The sequence below is a fragment of the Corvus kubaryi genome, unplaced genomic scaffold, assembly GCF_017639235.1.
Source record: "Corvus kubaryi isolate FWS band 111438036 unplaced genomic scaffold, C.kubaryi_AGA036_p1.0 37398, whole genome shotgun sequence".
Lineage (NCBI taxonomy): Eukaryota > Metazoa > Chordata > Aves > Passeriformes > Corvidae > Corvus > Corvus kubaryi.
In genome coordinates this window covers 36,481,636-36,494,764 of record NW_024581137.1, presented here as the reverse complement: position 1 = coordinate 36,494,764, position 13,129 = coordinate 36,481,636, and the positions used below count along the sequence as shown (strand labels likewise).

At 38.7% G+C, this 13,129-nt stretch overlaps 1 protein-coding gene across 12 annotated transcripts in view; it reads left to right on the top strand.

The window, feature by feature from the left end:
* The window catches only part of LOC121671717 (metalloreductase STEAP2), an 83,043-nt gene extending 70,895 nt beyond the window's left edge, over nucleotides 1-12,148 (top strand). For 8 of the 12 annotated variants that reach the window (XM_042043838.1, XM_042043837.1, XM_042043839.1 and 5 more), the window contains 9 exons: nucleotides 610-803; nucleotides 897-988; nucleotides 2,045-2,189; nucleotides 4,685-4,758; nucleotides 5,674-5,726; nucleotides 8,560-8,667; nucleotides 9,176-9,253; nucleotides 10,229-10,352; nucleotides 11,101-12,148. In XM_042043838.1, the coding sequence (XP_041899772.1) occupies nucleotides 610-803; nucleotides 897-988; nucleotides 2,045-2,189; nucleotides 4,685-4,758; nucleotides 5,674-5,726; nucleotides 8,560-8,667; nucleotides 9,176-9,253; nucleotides 10,229-10,352; nucleotides 11,101-11,321 (1,089 nt within the window). In that variant the 3' untranslated portion in view covers nucleotides 11,322-12,148. Of the gene's footprint in view, nucleotides 1-6; nucleotides 149-609; nucleotides 804-896; nucleotides 989-2,044; nucleotides 2,190-4,684; nucleotides 4,759-5,673; nucleotides 5,727-8,559; nucleotides 8,668-9,175; nucleotides 9,254-10,228; nucleotides 10,353-11,100 lie in introns of those variants that run through there. The other 4 variants (XM_042043858.1, XM_042043857.1, XM_042043841.1 and 1 more) reach the window with 4 other exon arrangements.
* The last annotated feature ends 981 nt before the right edge of the window (nucleotides 12,149-13,129 follow it).

Below are 13,129 nucleotides of genomic sequence, written 5' to 3'. Positions count from 1 at the left end.
GCTGTTCTCCGCTCCCGCCGTGCAGCACCCGGAGCCCGCCCGCCTGCCTGCCCCGTGCCTTCCACACAGCCACCGGGGCCTGGGCCCGGGCCGGGCGGCGGCTGCGGCTCCCGCCATGGTGCGGTGCGGCGCGGCGGTGCTGCGGAAGGTCAGTGCGGCCGGCCCGCGGAGCGGTGGGGACGGTGCTGCAGGCGGCGCTCGGGAGGCGGGGAGGGCTGGCGGGGAGCGGCGGTCCCGCTCCCGGGGCCTCTCCGGGAGTTCCCGTGTGCCGGGAGTTCCCGTGTGCCGGGCGGCACGGGCCCGTCCCGCCCGCAGTGCCTGGCGCCCGGCAGGGGCCGGCGGCCATGCCCCGCGGTGGCGGCACTCGCGGGTCTCCGGCGCAGGGGTTCGCCCGGCCCGGCCCGGCCCGCTGCCCTGCGCACCGTGAGGTGCCGCTGCCGAGGAAGTCATGCCAAACGTTGATTAAAAACTATATTGGAGGCTTACGCTCTGCTTTCTGAAGTTTCATCTATTGCCATCAAAGATCTATCTAAGCGGTTTTACACACGTTTCTATGAAGCGAAATATGAACAACATAATTAACTGATGTTGAAACTGTTGTTTTATTAGTACAGCAACTTCATAGACGATTTGCGGGTCTATGTGAGAGGAGGAACTGGTGGAATGGGTTATCCTAACCTTGGAGGGGAAGGAGGAAGAGGTGGTGATGTCTGGTTCGTCGCCCGAGAAAGGACTACCTTAAAGAGCATTAGGGAGAAATATCCCCAGAAGCGATTTGTAGCTGGAACAGGAGCCAACAGCAGGTAAGAGTCTGTTTAATGCAAGTTGCTATTTACAACTTTTCCAGAAAGAAAAATGTCAGCTTAAGTTACTAAGACAGGTTTAATTTCTCCCAGTGTTAAAGCTCTAAAAGGTGAAAAAGGAAAAGATTGTGAAGTTCATGTGCCTTTGGGAATTTCAGTTCTTGATGATGATGGCAAGCAGATTGGTAAGAACGTTCGCTTTGTTTTAAGGTATCTAATGTTTGTCACATTTATTGACAACATCTAGTGGATTTTTAATACCAGGATGTTTTAAGGCTGCACGTTTTCTAAAATATGTGTCTGTTTTTCTTTGTTTAGGCAAAGAGTTGACAAATACACTGTAAAAATTGTTGGAAAAGCAGGGACCCCTTCCAGAAATTAGCAGTAGTTGGCTTATATCACTACATACAAGTCCTTTGCCATTGGAAACAAGTGTTAAAAGGATGGAAACCATACTGATCCTCCAAAGAATCATTCATGACCTCACATAAATTACATCTTCATAAACCCCACTGTCCCTATATCTTTACTGAATTATGAAAATGCTTAGAAGACAAAGATCCTTGCTGAATGTCAACATTTTAGGTTACTTAAAATGCATATCTGTTTTTTACTCACTAGGAAGATCTCTTTCAATACAGTGCTCTTGGAATAGCTCTCAACAGTTCCTTTGCAGTTTCTCAAGAATTTTTCTTTTCAGATTGTTCAGAATTAAAACTAAATTCACAAACTAGTTATTAAAACTAAATTCAGCCCTAGTTTGGATGTTCAACTAACTTGGATGTATTGCAAGATTTGTTTATGATGTAGGCGTAGCAGTGGGTAACGACACCCAAATGTTGTGCTTTTTTTGTTGTTTTATTTATTCTGACCCTAAGGGAGATATCACAGCCTGCATCTTATGGAAAAATATGGAACATCTGAAGAGAGCCACATCTCTATCAATGCATATTTTTCCTTGCATTCTTGAATTCAAATATTGGAGGCTTCAGAAGCTCCATCTGGGCCATACTTTGCCTGCCTTGCACTTTTCATGAGGTGACTATATGACAGAGGACAATACTGGGGTGTGATGGCTTTCATTTGTTTCCAAAACAAGGAAAACCACCATGACCTTGAGGGCACAGTTCTTGCAAGGAAGCCCACAGAAAATTGTCTCATAACTTGAGACATTTAAATGGAAAATCACAACGGAACTACTGCAGGGGATTGTGTTTGTTCACTAATGAATTCATTTTCAGGAGAGCTTAATGCAGCAGGAGAAAGATTCTTAGCAGCTCGTGGAGGACTTGGAGGCTCTTTGGCTACAAACTTTCTGCCTTGCAAAGGTCAGAGGCGAACTGTTCATCTTGATTTGAAACTTATAGCAGATGTTGGCTTAGTTGGGTAAGTACTGTTAAGTTTGAAAACTGATATTGGAACACAAAGTAGTACATTTCAAATTCAATTTCAAAGAAATTTGAGAGTCTGGATCACATAAGTTATTTGCAGTTTTAGAAAATCAGATTGAGTATAAAGCTAGTAAATTAATTTTAACATTTTTAAAGTACTCGTTATGTTTTGGTGAGTGAAGGGCTTCATGAATCAGAACAATATATAATTAGTAATATGACTGTATTTAGCAGCTGCAGTGATTGCTACAATATCATTAGCACAATATTTGTGAAATAAATAGGAGGTGCAAAACAGAGCCAGGAACACTGCATATTGTATGTTTAACTTCATGGCACTGGCACAAGTGGATCCTTTCAGTAGCAATTCCAAAGAGAATTCCAGAGGCTGTGTTTCCTACTTTCCCAAAAATCCGACTTGGAACATTGGAAGGAAGTAATTACAAATTAGAACAGTTGGACTTGCATATCAGTGTTGCTGCTTTATAACAATGCAGATAAATATATGTTTATTTGGAGAAAGCTTTCAAGAAGCTACAGTTCTAGTGTAGTACAATTATTGTTCTATTCAGCATCTGCTAACATAAATCAGGCCTGTGGTCCTTATTAATAAAAAACATAGGAAACATGAAATGATGATGAGTTTGAGGTGGAAATAGTCTAGTTGGTATATAACAGTAAAGAATGGAAACTTGAAGACAGCATGGTTTTCTAGCTATATTTTTATTTTTGTTACTAGAAATAATTTTGTTAATATAAAATTTCTCTAAAGTTACATAATTTTCAATTGCTCTTCAGTAATTACATGACAGAATTTTTTTCTTGTTTTTGTCAGTGTGAAAATACAGGAGTTTTATGATGCTGATGCTTCTTTAATCTTGTATGTTAGCTGAGAGTTTGCCTTCAAAATGGATACAAAAATCATTATCAGTTAATTAGAGAAGCATATATTTTCTTATTGAGAGTATGAATCAGCCTCTGATATTTTGTGGTTGTACTTTGATCTCTTTGTGTTTGCTATTTTTATCATTTTTGTGAGTGGTTTGGTATTAGATCAGGTAAAAAAAAAACATGTAGACTTGAGAAAGGCTCATCAGATTTGGGTACAGGTTGTGATGTGTTAGTCTAGGTTGCAATTTAAACTTCAAAGAACATATTGTACCTCAGTGGAAACAAAGAGCTCACTTGAGGATATGACCAGAGTAACCTTCTGGAATGTCTTTAAGGCATCTTTCAACATCAGAGTGTATTAAAACTACAATCAATAGTTTCCCTATTATAACAAGAGTCATTAGGTTGCTTTTTGTTTTTTAAGAAAGATTTGTGTACAGCCCCTTCATAAAGGCCCGTAATGCAGTACTAGCCTTGTTAACAGGCCATGGTTCTGGCTGTATTCAAGTGGAGAGTATTTGGTTTTCTGTGGGACACCTCCTTTGTGTTTTGTGGCTGTGTTGAGTTGCCTGTAGACAGTTTTCTTTGATCATGCTGTGATGAATATTTGTGACTTTGACAGGAACACAAATCTTGTGTGGACTTTCTGGATGGAGTATGTGCCAAGAGTAAGGACAGTAGTCTATCCTTGGATGTCAGGATTGACTTCAGGTTTTACATGGATCAAGGCTATTGTGACTTTTACAGCTCAGGTTAATCTTTAAAACAAGTGTGTGTTACAGTTTCAGTCTTAACTTAGGTTTCCATTTCAGTGGGTAGATGTATTCTGTGAAGAAGCTTTTGTAAAAGCTGGTGTATCCCTTAAGGAACACTTTTGTAGTATGCAGGTATAGCTATCCCTTGTAAAGGGAAAATGTTGTAACAGTCAGTTGTGTACAGACGAACTCCTAGGGTTTCCCTGGTGTTCTCTTAGGTCTACTTGGTAACAAAACAGGTTAGTAATAATTTCAGGATCCCTCATACAACTTTGCTGCCCTAAAACCACCTATAAACTGTGCATATGTGTGTCTCCCAGTGTCACTCTCTCTGAGTTTACATTTGCTCTGCTGTGTTAGTTAAACTCTAGCTTAGGTACCACTGGTACTTGAATTGTAGACTTTCATAAACCGTGATGTGTATGCTAAGAGACTGTAAATCCAACTGGTAAGATATATTAGCATGACAGCTTTTTAAAATGCATGCATAATTTCCAAAATTAGCTATAGCACATGAAGACTGAATTCAAGTATACCTGGATGGTAATGCTGTGTTTCTGTCTGCATGACTTTGAAAGATTTCTCTTAAATCTATTACACATGTATTTACATAACTCTCCTGCCTGCATCCTTAGGAAGTATTGTTGGATTTAGAAAAATTACTCAGATTTGATCTCAAAAAATAAATCATAATGATCTGGGGTTTGTTCATTTTGTAAAAAAAAAATCGTCTGAGTAGATGAGTACAAGAATGAGTTGATAGCATTGAGTTTGAAGAATATGTTTGGAAATAAATATACAGGAATCAGATATGTCAGTGTATAAATCCTGACTTTCCTTCTAGGTTTCCAAATGCGGGAAAGTCATCCTTGTTAAGCAAGATTTCTCATGCCAAACCCGAGATTGCAAATTATGCTTGTAAGTTTATACTCTTATTTTTAGAGCAGTAATATTTCCTGAGAGCAAGAAGGCGTTTCACTGACTTTCTTATAATAAAGGTTTATAATAAAGAATAGGGTATAGGAATGTTGCCTGATTTTTTAATTATAAGAAATACTTCAAGGAGATACTTGCTGCTTCAGTATCCAGTTCCTTTACCCACCTCAGTTTTTCATGTGTACACCCCCGTAGTGCTTCAACCTGTTAATGCAGGGTCTATTTAACATTTATTTTCATCTCAGCCCATTTTATTGCAACTGAGAGTCTCTGAGGTGTGTAATATCCTTGGTCTACTGAATATGTACTGTCAAGTTCCTTTGCATAAACATCTTGTATGCTTTGGAATTTGCTACCACTTGTAACAGAGAAGATTTGTGGTTTTTAATCTATCCACTGAAAAGTGGACAGAAATTTTTTGTTATTTTTCTATCAGTAAGTTAGGATTAGTCATCTAATCTTCTTTAATTAAAGAGTGCAAGTACTGATAATTCCTACTGACCTTTTTGCACCATTCCCAATTCTCTACAGCCTTTTCTCAGATTGAAGAGTCCTATCCCACTTTACCTTTCATTATTTTTCCCTGTTGGGAAGCTAATCCATAGTCTAAGTAATAATTTTTGTGTCTGGGACTTCTCTACCTTCACTGTTCCCTTTTTGGGAGGACTGGAGCAGAACTGCAGAAAGAGAGAAGATGTGGTGAAGCACTGGATTTTTTTTCATCTATCTTACTTTGCTTTCTCTTTGTTCCTTTTCCTTATTTTATCTTTTTGCTACTGCACATTTGTTTAATTTAAATACACTAAGAAAGTCCTACAATATTTAAATGTTTTATAACATTAACATTTTTTTAAATGTTAAAACTAGTTTTGTTTTCTTCCTGTCCCCTTGCCACAGTCACAACAATACAGCCTGAACTAGGAAAGATCATGTATGCAGATTATAAGCAGGTTGGTATGAAAGTTCACTCTGTTTTTTTGTTAAAGGTATGTAGAGTGACTATTTATGTTGCTTAACAGAATTTCAGAAAGAGAAAGAAAACTTGTAGGTATTTTCATATGTGTATCTATAATGTGTACATGTCAAATGCAATTGCATGGACTTAACAGGAGTTCTGGGAAAAGTACTATTTTATGAAATAATAATAAGAGAGTTTCATAGCCAAGTACAGTAATATGATGTAGAGCTTATTTCAAGTCACTTTATTAAATGGCTTCTCATTTTCTCTTACCTCCTTTCTGTGGTTCTAATCCTGCCTTATAATCTTAGAGGTATGAAATTGTTTATGGAATTGAGATTGCTGTGTCCTAGTATACTCTTAAAAGTTTAGGACTTGGAAAAAAATCACTGTTTCAGAGACCCGCCTGTTATCTTTATTTAGAAGAAGCAAATGTTCTGCAAGTTGCCCATACAGAGAGCTCTGGACTGAGTGAATAATTTTCAGAAAGGATTGCAAATAATAGCAGATTTGTCCAATAGCGGAAGATCTACGTTAGTGAACAGCAGGGAATTTTCTGATTATAACCCTGTTACCATAACTTCTTTCAGGGTTGGCTGCTCTTTCTTTTGTTTTTTTTGTGTTTGTGGGTTTGGTTTTTGGGGTCTAGGTTTTTTTTTGTTTGGTGGGTTGGGTTTTTTAATTAAAAAGTAAAATAGTATGATGTGATAGTGATGACCTGAACACCCAGGATAGTGCACTACCTGAGAGGTAAGGCACGTGGGTCCAGTTCCTTCTGTGGTAGGCTGTAGTTCTGGAAGACTGGTGGAGCTATGGCCCTACCACTTTAATTTTTGTGAACTCTGTTCCACCCAGCTTCTTCAGATAAAAGTTGGCAGATAATTGTGCGGTGCCTGGAATCTGTTCTACAGTATCCACTGAGGGGGAAACCAGTGCTGAATGAGACACTTACTAATAGGTTTTGGACCCCAACTTCACTTAAAGTTGCAGCAAACATTTTCATTCCTCAAGCTTGAATCTTCTTTGATGTGCTTTTACTTTGTTTTTGAAGTGTATGATACATGCAGCACTGGACTCATCACTTTCAAGATAAAAGGCGAGTGCATAAAAGAGTTTCAGATGAGTTAACCAGAAAAACATAACCCTCAGATATGAAAAGACAAAAACCTACTGGTTTTGCTTTCAGAAGCAATAATGCTAGGGAAATTCAGTAGCTGATGCTTGAAATCTTCATTTAACAAACTTCAACAAAACTGTGTATTAAGGGAAGTAAGTCTAGTTTGTCTGTAGAAATGCAATATGTTCCTGTAGAAATGCAATATGTCTAAGGGAAAATTGTTTTTGTATTCATTTTATCTGCTAGTTTAGGGTAGCTTATCCTAGAAAGCTATGCTGCAAGTAAACAGGATTTTTCATAGCCCTTTCAAAAAACTGTCTTCCATGAATGAGGATCTCTTGCTCTTACTGATGTATCTTTCTCCAGCAAGAGATCTACTTGCACTCCTGGCTTTCTTTTCTGAAGTCTTTTTCTTGGCATAGCCAGTGATCCTTATCATTGGCCATTTCTACAGTTCATGGTTTTTATACCACAGTGTTGGGTATATATGTGGACAAAATACCTCTTTTCTAAAGTCAAGGGGACTAGTGATTGTGATCACAGGGAACTTCTGAGAGTAAGAGGAAGTACTCTCTGTATTGCAACTGCTGAAACCGAAACAACATCAGCAATGTAGTTAATAGCAATTACTGAGGTGTCTTTCCTGTATCACTCAAGAGACAAGGATTCAGTTTTTCCTACGGAACATTGATATTTTTAAAGAGATATGTAGCATGTATATGCTTATTTTATCTTAGTACATTATGAAAAAGAAAATACATGCAAGTTACCTGGTACTGTCTCATTACTAATTGGAAAAGACACAAAGGTAGAGGATCTGTGTATGAGTTGTATCAGTACCAGTTCATGAAAAGTAGCAGAAGCACTTAGATTTTCTACCAGAGTATCTGAGCCCCTTCTGCAATAGGTAGCACACTGGCAATTTTATGGTATGCTGGCTTCAGGCGGCGTCCAGTTTAATCCAGTTGCTGTCTAAATGGGCATTAGAGAGATTTGAAGACCCTACCTTTGCTCTTCTTTACTTCACTCTCTGTCTTAGCTTTCTGTGAGTTACTGAGTAGCTATTTTGGGGGTTTTATTATTATTCTGCTCGTCGTCGGTCTGCCTGAGCTGTCCAACAGCCCTCTCAATCAGCAGAGAAAATGACAAGGTCCCTGTCCGTTTTGGCAGTCTTTGCTGGGCTCTGGCTGGAAGCTGATTGACTAATCAAAGTCTCATTTGAGCTGAAGAGCAGAAGTCAAATTCTTGTATCTTCTCACACTCAGGGGAGCAATGTTAAGAGGGTTTGTATTTGGAGTAATGATACTCCATAGCCACAAGGAACAGCCTTTATTTTCTTTTCTAGTGACAGTTTGAGTTCTGTACAGATGTGGTAACCTAAGCTACTTGCTTTTCAGAGTCTGTTTTATTCTCAGGTAATAGCTAAATTTTGTAGGATCTCTGCAGAGGTATTATGAGCCTCTATTTTGTACTTTGCAGACAGCAATAAAAAATAGACAGGGAGAACATGAGGAGCACCAGGTTTGTATAATAGCAGCATTTTGTTTAATCTGCTTCTAATGATAGATTGTATATGTATTGAAACAGCCAATGCATATTATTTTGTCTGGGTTCTTTTGTTTATGTAAAATGATAATCCCTGTTGATAGTTTAAAGTACTTGGGTTTGCTTACTGGAAGTATTTTGTTTGAAACTTTTGTTTTCCTAGATTTCAGTAGCTGATCTCCCAGGACTGATTGAAGGTGCACATGCAAACAAAGGGATGGGCCACAAATTTCTCAAACATGTAGAAAGAACCAAACAGCTTCTCTTAGTTGTAAGTTAAATAAAATTTACAGCTTATTGAAATGAAAGGCAGTGAAATAAAGAAAATGCATTTTAATTGCATTGTAGTGGGAATTTAGAAAATCATTTGTAATTTGCATGATTTATGATAAATACAGCTGTAATTCTGTTTACAGAATGGAACACTCAAATGACTAATGATAAATTAAATCCTTAAATAGAATTTATCATGGAAAGTTTCCAATTAATTTAGAACAGTGAAGTGTTTCAAGCATAACAAAAGCGTGAAGTAATTTTTTTTTTCTGTAAGATCCCCATAAGAAGTTTAAAAACCAGACCTTTGAGAAATACTGTATCAGAATTAACCAGTTTGGGCCTCCAGCGTCTGATGTTTCTTGGGTGTATAGTTTGCCCTCTGTTATTTGCCCAGGAGTGAACACATGGCTATGGACATTCCAGGGCAAAATAATTGATGGAGAGTACCTTGATACTGTAACATAATTTTACACCACAAAGCTTGTTTTTGTGTACCTTTTCAGGTTGATATTTCTGGGTTTCAGCTGTCTATCAAGACTCAGTTCAGAACAGCCTTTGAAACGATACTGCTTCTAACAAAGGTAAGTTCTCATCTTCCTATTTGACAGTTGTAGTTACGTGTTGAGTCAAGAAAATGGCTCAGTTTTGATCAAGAAGCATTCCAATGTTAGTGTGTCTTCTGAATTTATAAGATAAGGCCAGTTAACAAAGAGGTTCTCCAAAATGATGATGTCTTTATTTTTACCTGCCCAAGTTAATAACCATCCTAGTTTATGTTGGGTAATAATCATAATTAGTTTATAATTGATTTATAATTGATTAATCTATGCAGCATGTGGGATATTTCTTACAGTCAAGTAAAGGTAAAAAGATACATCATTTTCAGTTCCCCAACCCAGTAGCATTTTAAGAAGTAGAAGTACATGGTTACAGTTAAATCCCTGCCTTGATGCCCTTATTGCATATCCTAACAGAGGAAAGACATTGGGCCCCAGCTTTGTAGATATTCACTGTTTCCATCTCTTAACTATGCTTCTGATTAAAATAATACATAAAAATAATGTCATTTCAAATTTAGCTCTTAACTGTATGATTTAAGTTGATGAATCTTCTAAATTTCAGGTATTGGTGTTTATTTTAGTTTATTCATGGTTGTGATTTTCTGTTACTAAAATGTTAAAGAATTTTAACACTCTCTGAATGATTTTCTTACATGTTGCATAGGTCTGAAGTGTTTCTGAAATTGATTTTGCGCTCATGGATATCAGAATAAACAAAAACCAAAACTGTCATTCTTTTTGTAAGAGGCATTTCAGAATGAGCTAGCCTGTTTACCTGAAATCTGTCTGAGCAAAAAATGACTGAATCACTGAACATTATTTTCTTCTGTCAGACTGCTTTAATATGTCAGCCTTGAGCACCTGAGTCAAACTCACAGCTGCTTAGGCAAGAAAGGCTATTTAGGCAATTAAACAAATGAGAGAGGAGATACAAAATTGAAGTAGCACTTGTTAAACTACAAATACTTACTAAGGGAAATTTACTTTTCTTTTAAGGAACTGGAGCTGTACAAAGAGGAACTTGTAACAAAGCCTGCACTTCTTGCCATTAATAAAATGGATTTGCCTTGTGCAAAGGACAACTTGGATGAACTTATGACACAACTAGAGAATCCTCAGGGTAAATGAAATTACAACAATAACTTTTGTCAGAAGTAGTAGTAAGATTTCATCGGGATAACTGCATCGGCAGGGAGTTGTTTGAAACTGAAGTCAGCTATTAAATTTATTATTTGAACATATGTTTAAAATCACTTCCTGCATTTAGAGCTCTGTTTATATGCATTTGGAATGGCTTCACTGTTGGGAAAGGATTGTAATAAAATGGAGATATCCCAGATGATCTTTCTCAACTATGATATGGGAGAGTCAGTTTCCAGTCTAGGTGTCTGGAATAAGAGTTACCTGCATAGAAGGTCCCCTTACAGGCACTGACATATATAGTATTTGTCATGTGACTCTGGCCTGAGCACATGAAAATTCTGGACAGGTCTATGTAGGTTTACTTCAATTTTGCAGTTACATTGGGGTGAGTTGCTTTCTCTTTCCTGGAGTGTGTAGAAACCAGAAAAGCTTAAGACCATATTCTCCCATAATCTGCAATTTGGGATTTCTTTGTACTCTTTGGAAGTGTATAGAATCTTCTCATGGCAGCATTAAGAGTGGTATAACTGCTGTGTTAGTGCTTGTCTTCTGAGATTTAGGTATATTTTAAAAGATTAATTAAGCAGATAATGTGCATATTAATCGCAGTTATTTTTATAACTGTAATTTATTAAAGTTAATTTTTACATTTAATGGGATTTTATGGGCTTTGTAGTGATACAGTATTTGGGGATTGTACTAACTCTTTCAATACAATTTTTCAGACTTCTTACACTTAGTAGAGGAAGAAATGATTCCGGCAAATACTCTTGAATTCAGAGAGGTAATTCCTATATCTACATATACTGAAGAAGGAATTGAGGAACTCAAAACATGTATAAGAAAATCCATAGATGAGCAAGCAGAGCGGGTGAATGAAGAATATCGGAAAAAGAAACTCCTACTTTTACAAACTTCCAAAGAAGAACAAATGAATAGAAGCTAGCACTCCTGGATGCATCCAACACATTTTAGTATTTTTACTATGCACATGAAGCCTTTGTTGTGCAGACCTTCCATTTAATTGTTCCCTCTTCCATCATTGCCTGCTTCCCTCCATTTGTTAAGTTACTTGGGTAGGGCACAGTGAGGAAAGGGCAAGTTTTTTTATTTATGTTGGCTGAAGCTTAACAGAGTAAAGACCAAAGTGTGAGCAACTCAAAGCACTGCTTAACAACTGATGGTCCCTGGAGTATTTTTTGCCAAGTGAGAGGAATGGAGGGAATACAACTTGCACAAAGGAGCAAGTTCAAGGACTCTACATCTGCCATGGGTATCAGAAGAACCAAGGGGCGTTTCTGATGGAAGAATTTTCCAGGGTCTGGGGCTTCTAAGGTGAACCAGTTCCGCTATTGTGAAGGCATTGGATTGTAGGGTTTTTGTTAGTTTTAAGGATATAAAGGAAAACGCATATAAATGGCTGCAAGGGAGTGATTTGTAGGAGCACAAAAAGCAAGACTGATTTGTAATGTTCGAGGGTTTTTTGACACCTGCTGGTGCCTACTGTAGTCATCTTAGTTGTATAAATCCTGATTCCAAATTCTCATGTTTAATTTGTGATTCCCTCCTTTTATGGAGTTGTTGAGTTTATGTTACATTTTGGTGAAGAAAATTACTGCTTCTCAACAGAGCTACACATCTCTGGGAATATTTAGTGTTCTAGATTTTGTATTAAAAGAAGGCACACTTATATTTTACTTCAAAAAAAATTAGAAGTCCTTTATTACCAGGTATTTTTCTACTTTAAAGCTATTAAATTGATTGTAAAGCAAACAAGACTGAATACATCAAAGGCTTATAGTTTGGTTTAGTTTTGTTCTGTAATACGTGTATCATACCTTGCTGCTTTAAATTTTGTTAAAAGTAGTCACTGGGAAGAAAGGTATGGTTTCTTATAATGCATTTCTTATATCATTGGTATTGGTTCTTACTGTGACATTTCTCTAATTTTACTGTGTTTGGAGCTAACATGTTTTTACTAAAGCTAAGAATAGGCTGTCAATTTTTGATACTCCATTTTACAGAAGTGCAGAATGAATTAGGTTGGGAAAGACCTATGAGATTGAGCCCAACCAATGATTGAACACCACATTGTGAACTAGAACATGGCATTCAGTGCCCTGTCCACTCTTTCCTTAAACACCTCTACCCTCCACCTCCCTGAGCAGCCCATTACCCTTTCTGTGAAGAAATTCCTCGTGTTGTCCAATCTGAATCTGCCCTGGCACAGACTTAGGCCATGTCCTCTCATCCTGTCGCTGGTTGGCGCGGAGAGAAGAGACCCACGCCCACCTGCCTACAACCTCCGCAGGGAGTTGTAGAGTGACATCATCACCCCTGAGCCTCCTTTCTGCAGGCTATTTCATAGAAGAAAACAACATGTTGCAATTTCCAGACTTAGTGAACGCCGTTCTTAACCTCACACATAAAGAGGGGCATGGGGGTGCGTTTGGAATAAGCCAGCATGGCTTGACTGAAGCTGTCCGCCGTGGGCCGTAGCTGCATGCCGTAGTCAGATTCCGCTGGCCTGCAGCAAGCTGGCTTGTCAGAGGGATGTGTTTTAGAGCATCGGTGTTTCCGGCCAGGGCTGGGGGAGCTCTCCACGCTCCTGCTTTAAACCGGAGAGCGCCGAGCCGGCGGGCGCGGAGGGGCTGCCGGGACTTGTGGTGCGCGGGCCGGGCCCGCGCTGCGCCGGCGCTGCCGCCCCGCCCCACAAGGCCCCGCGCGGCCGCGGCCTCCCCTCAGCGCGGCGGC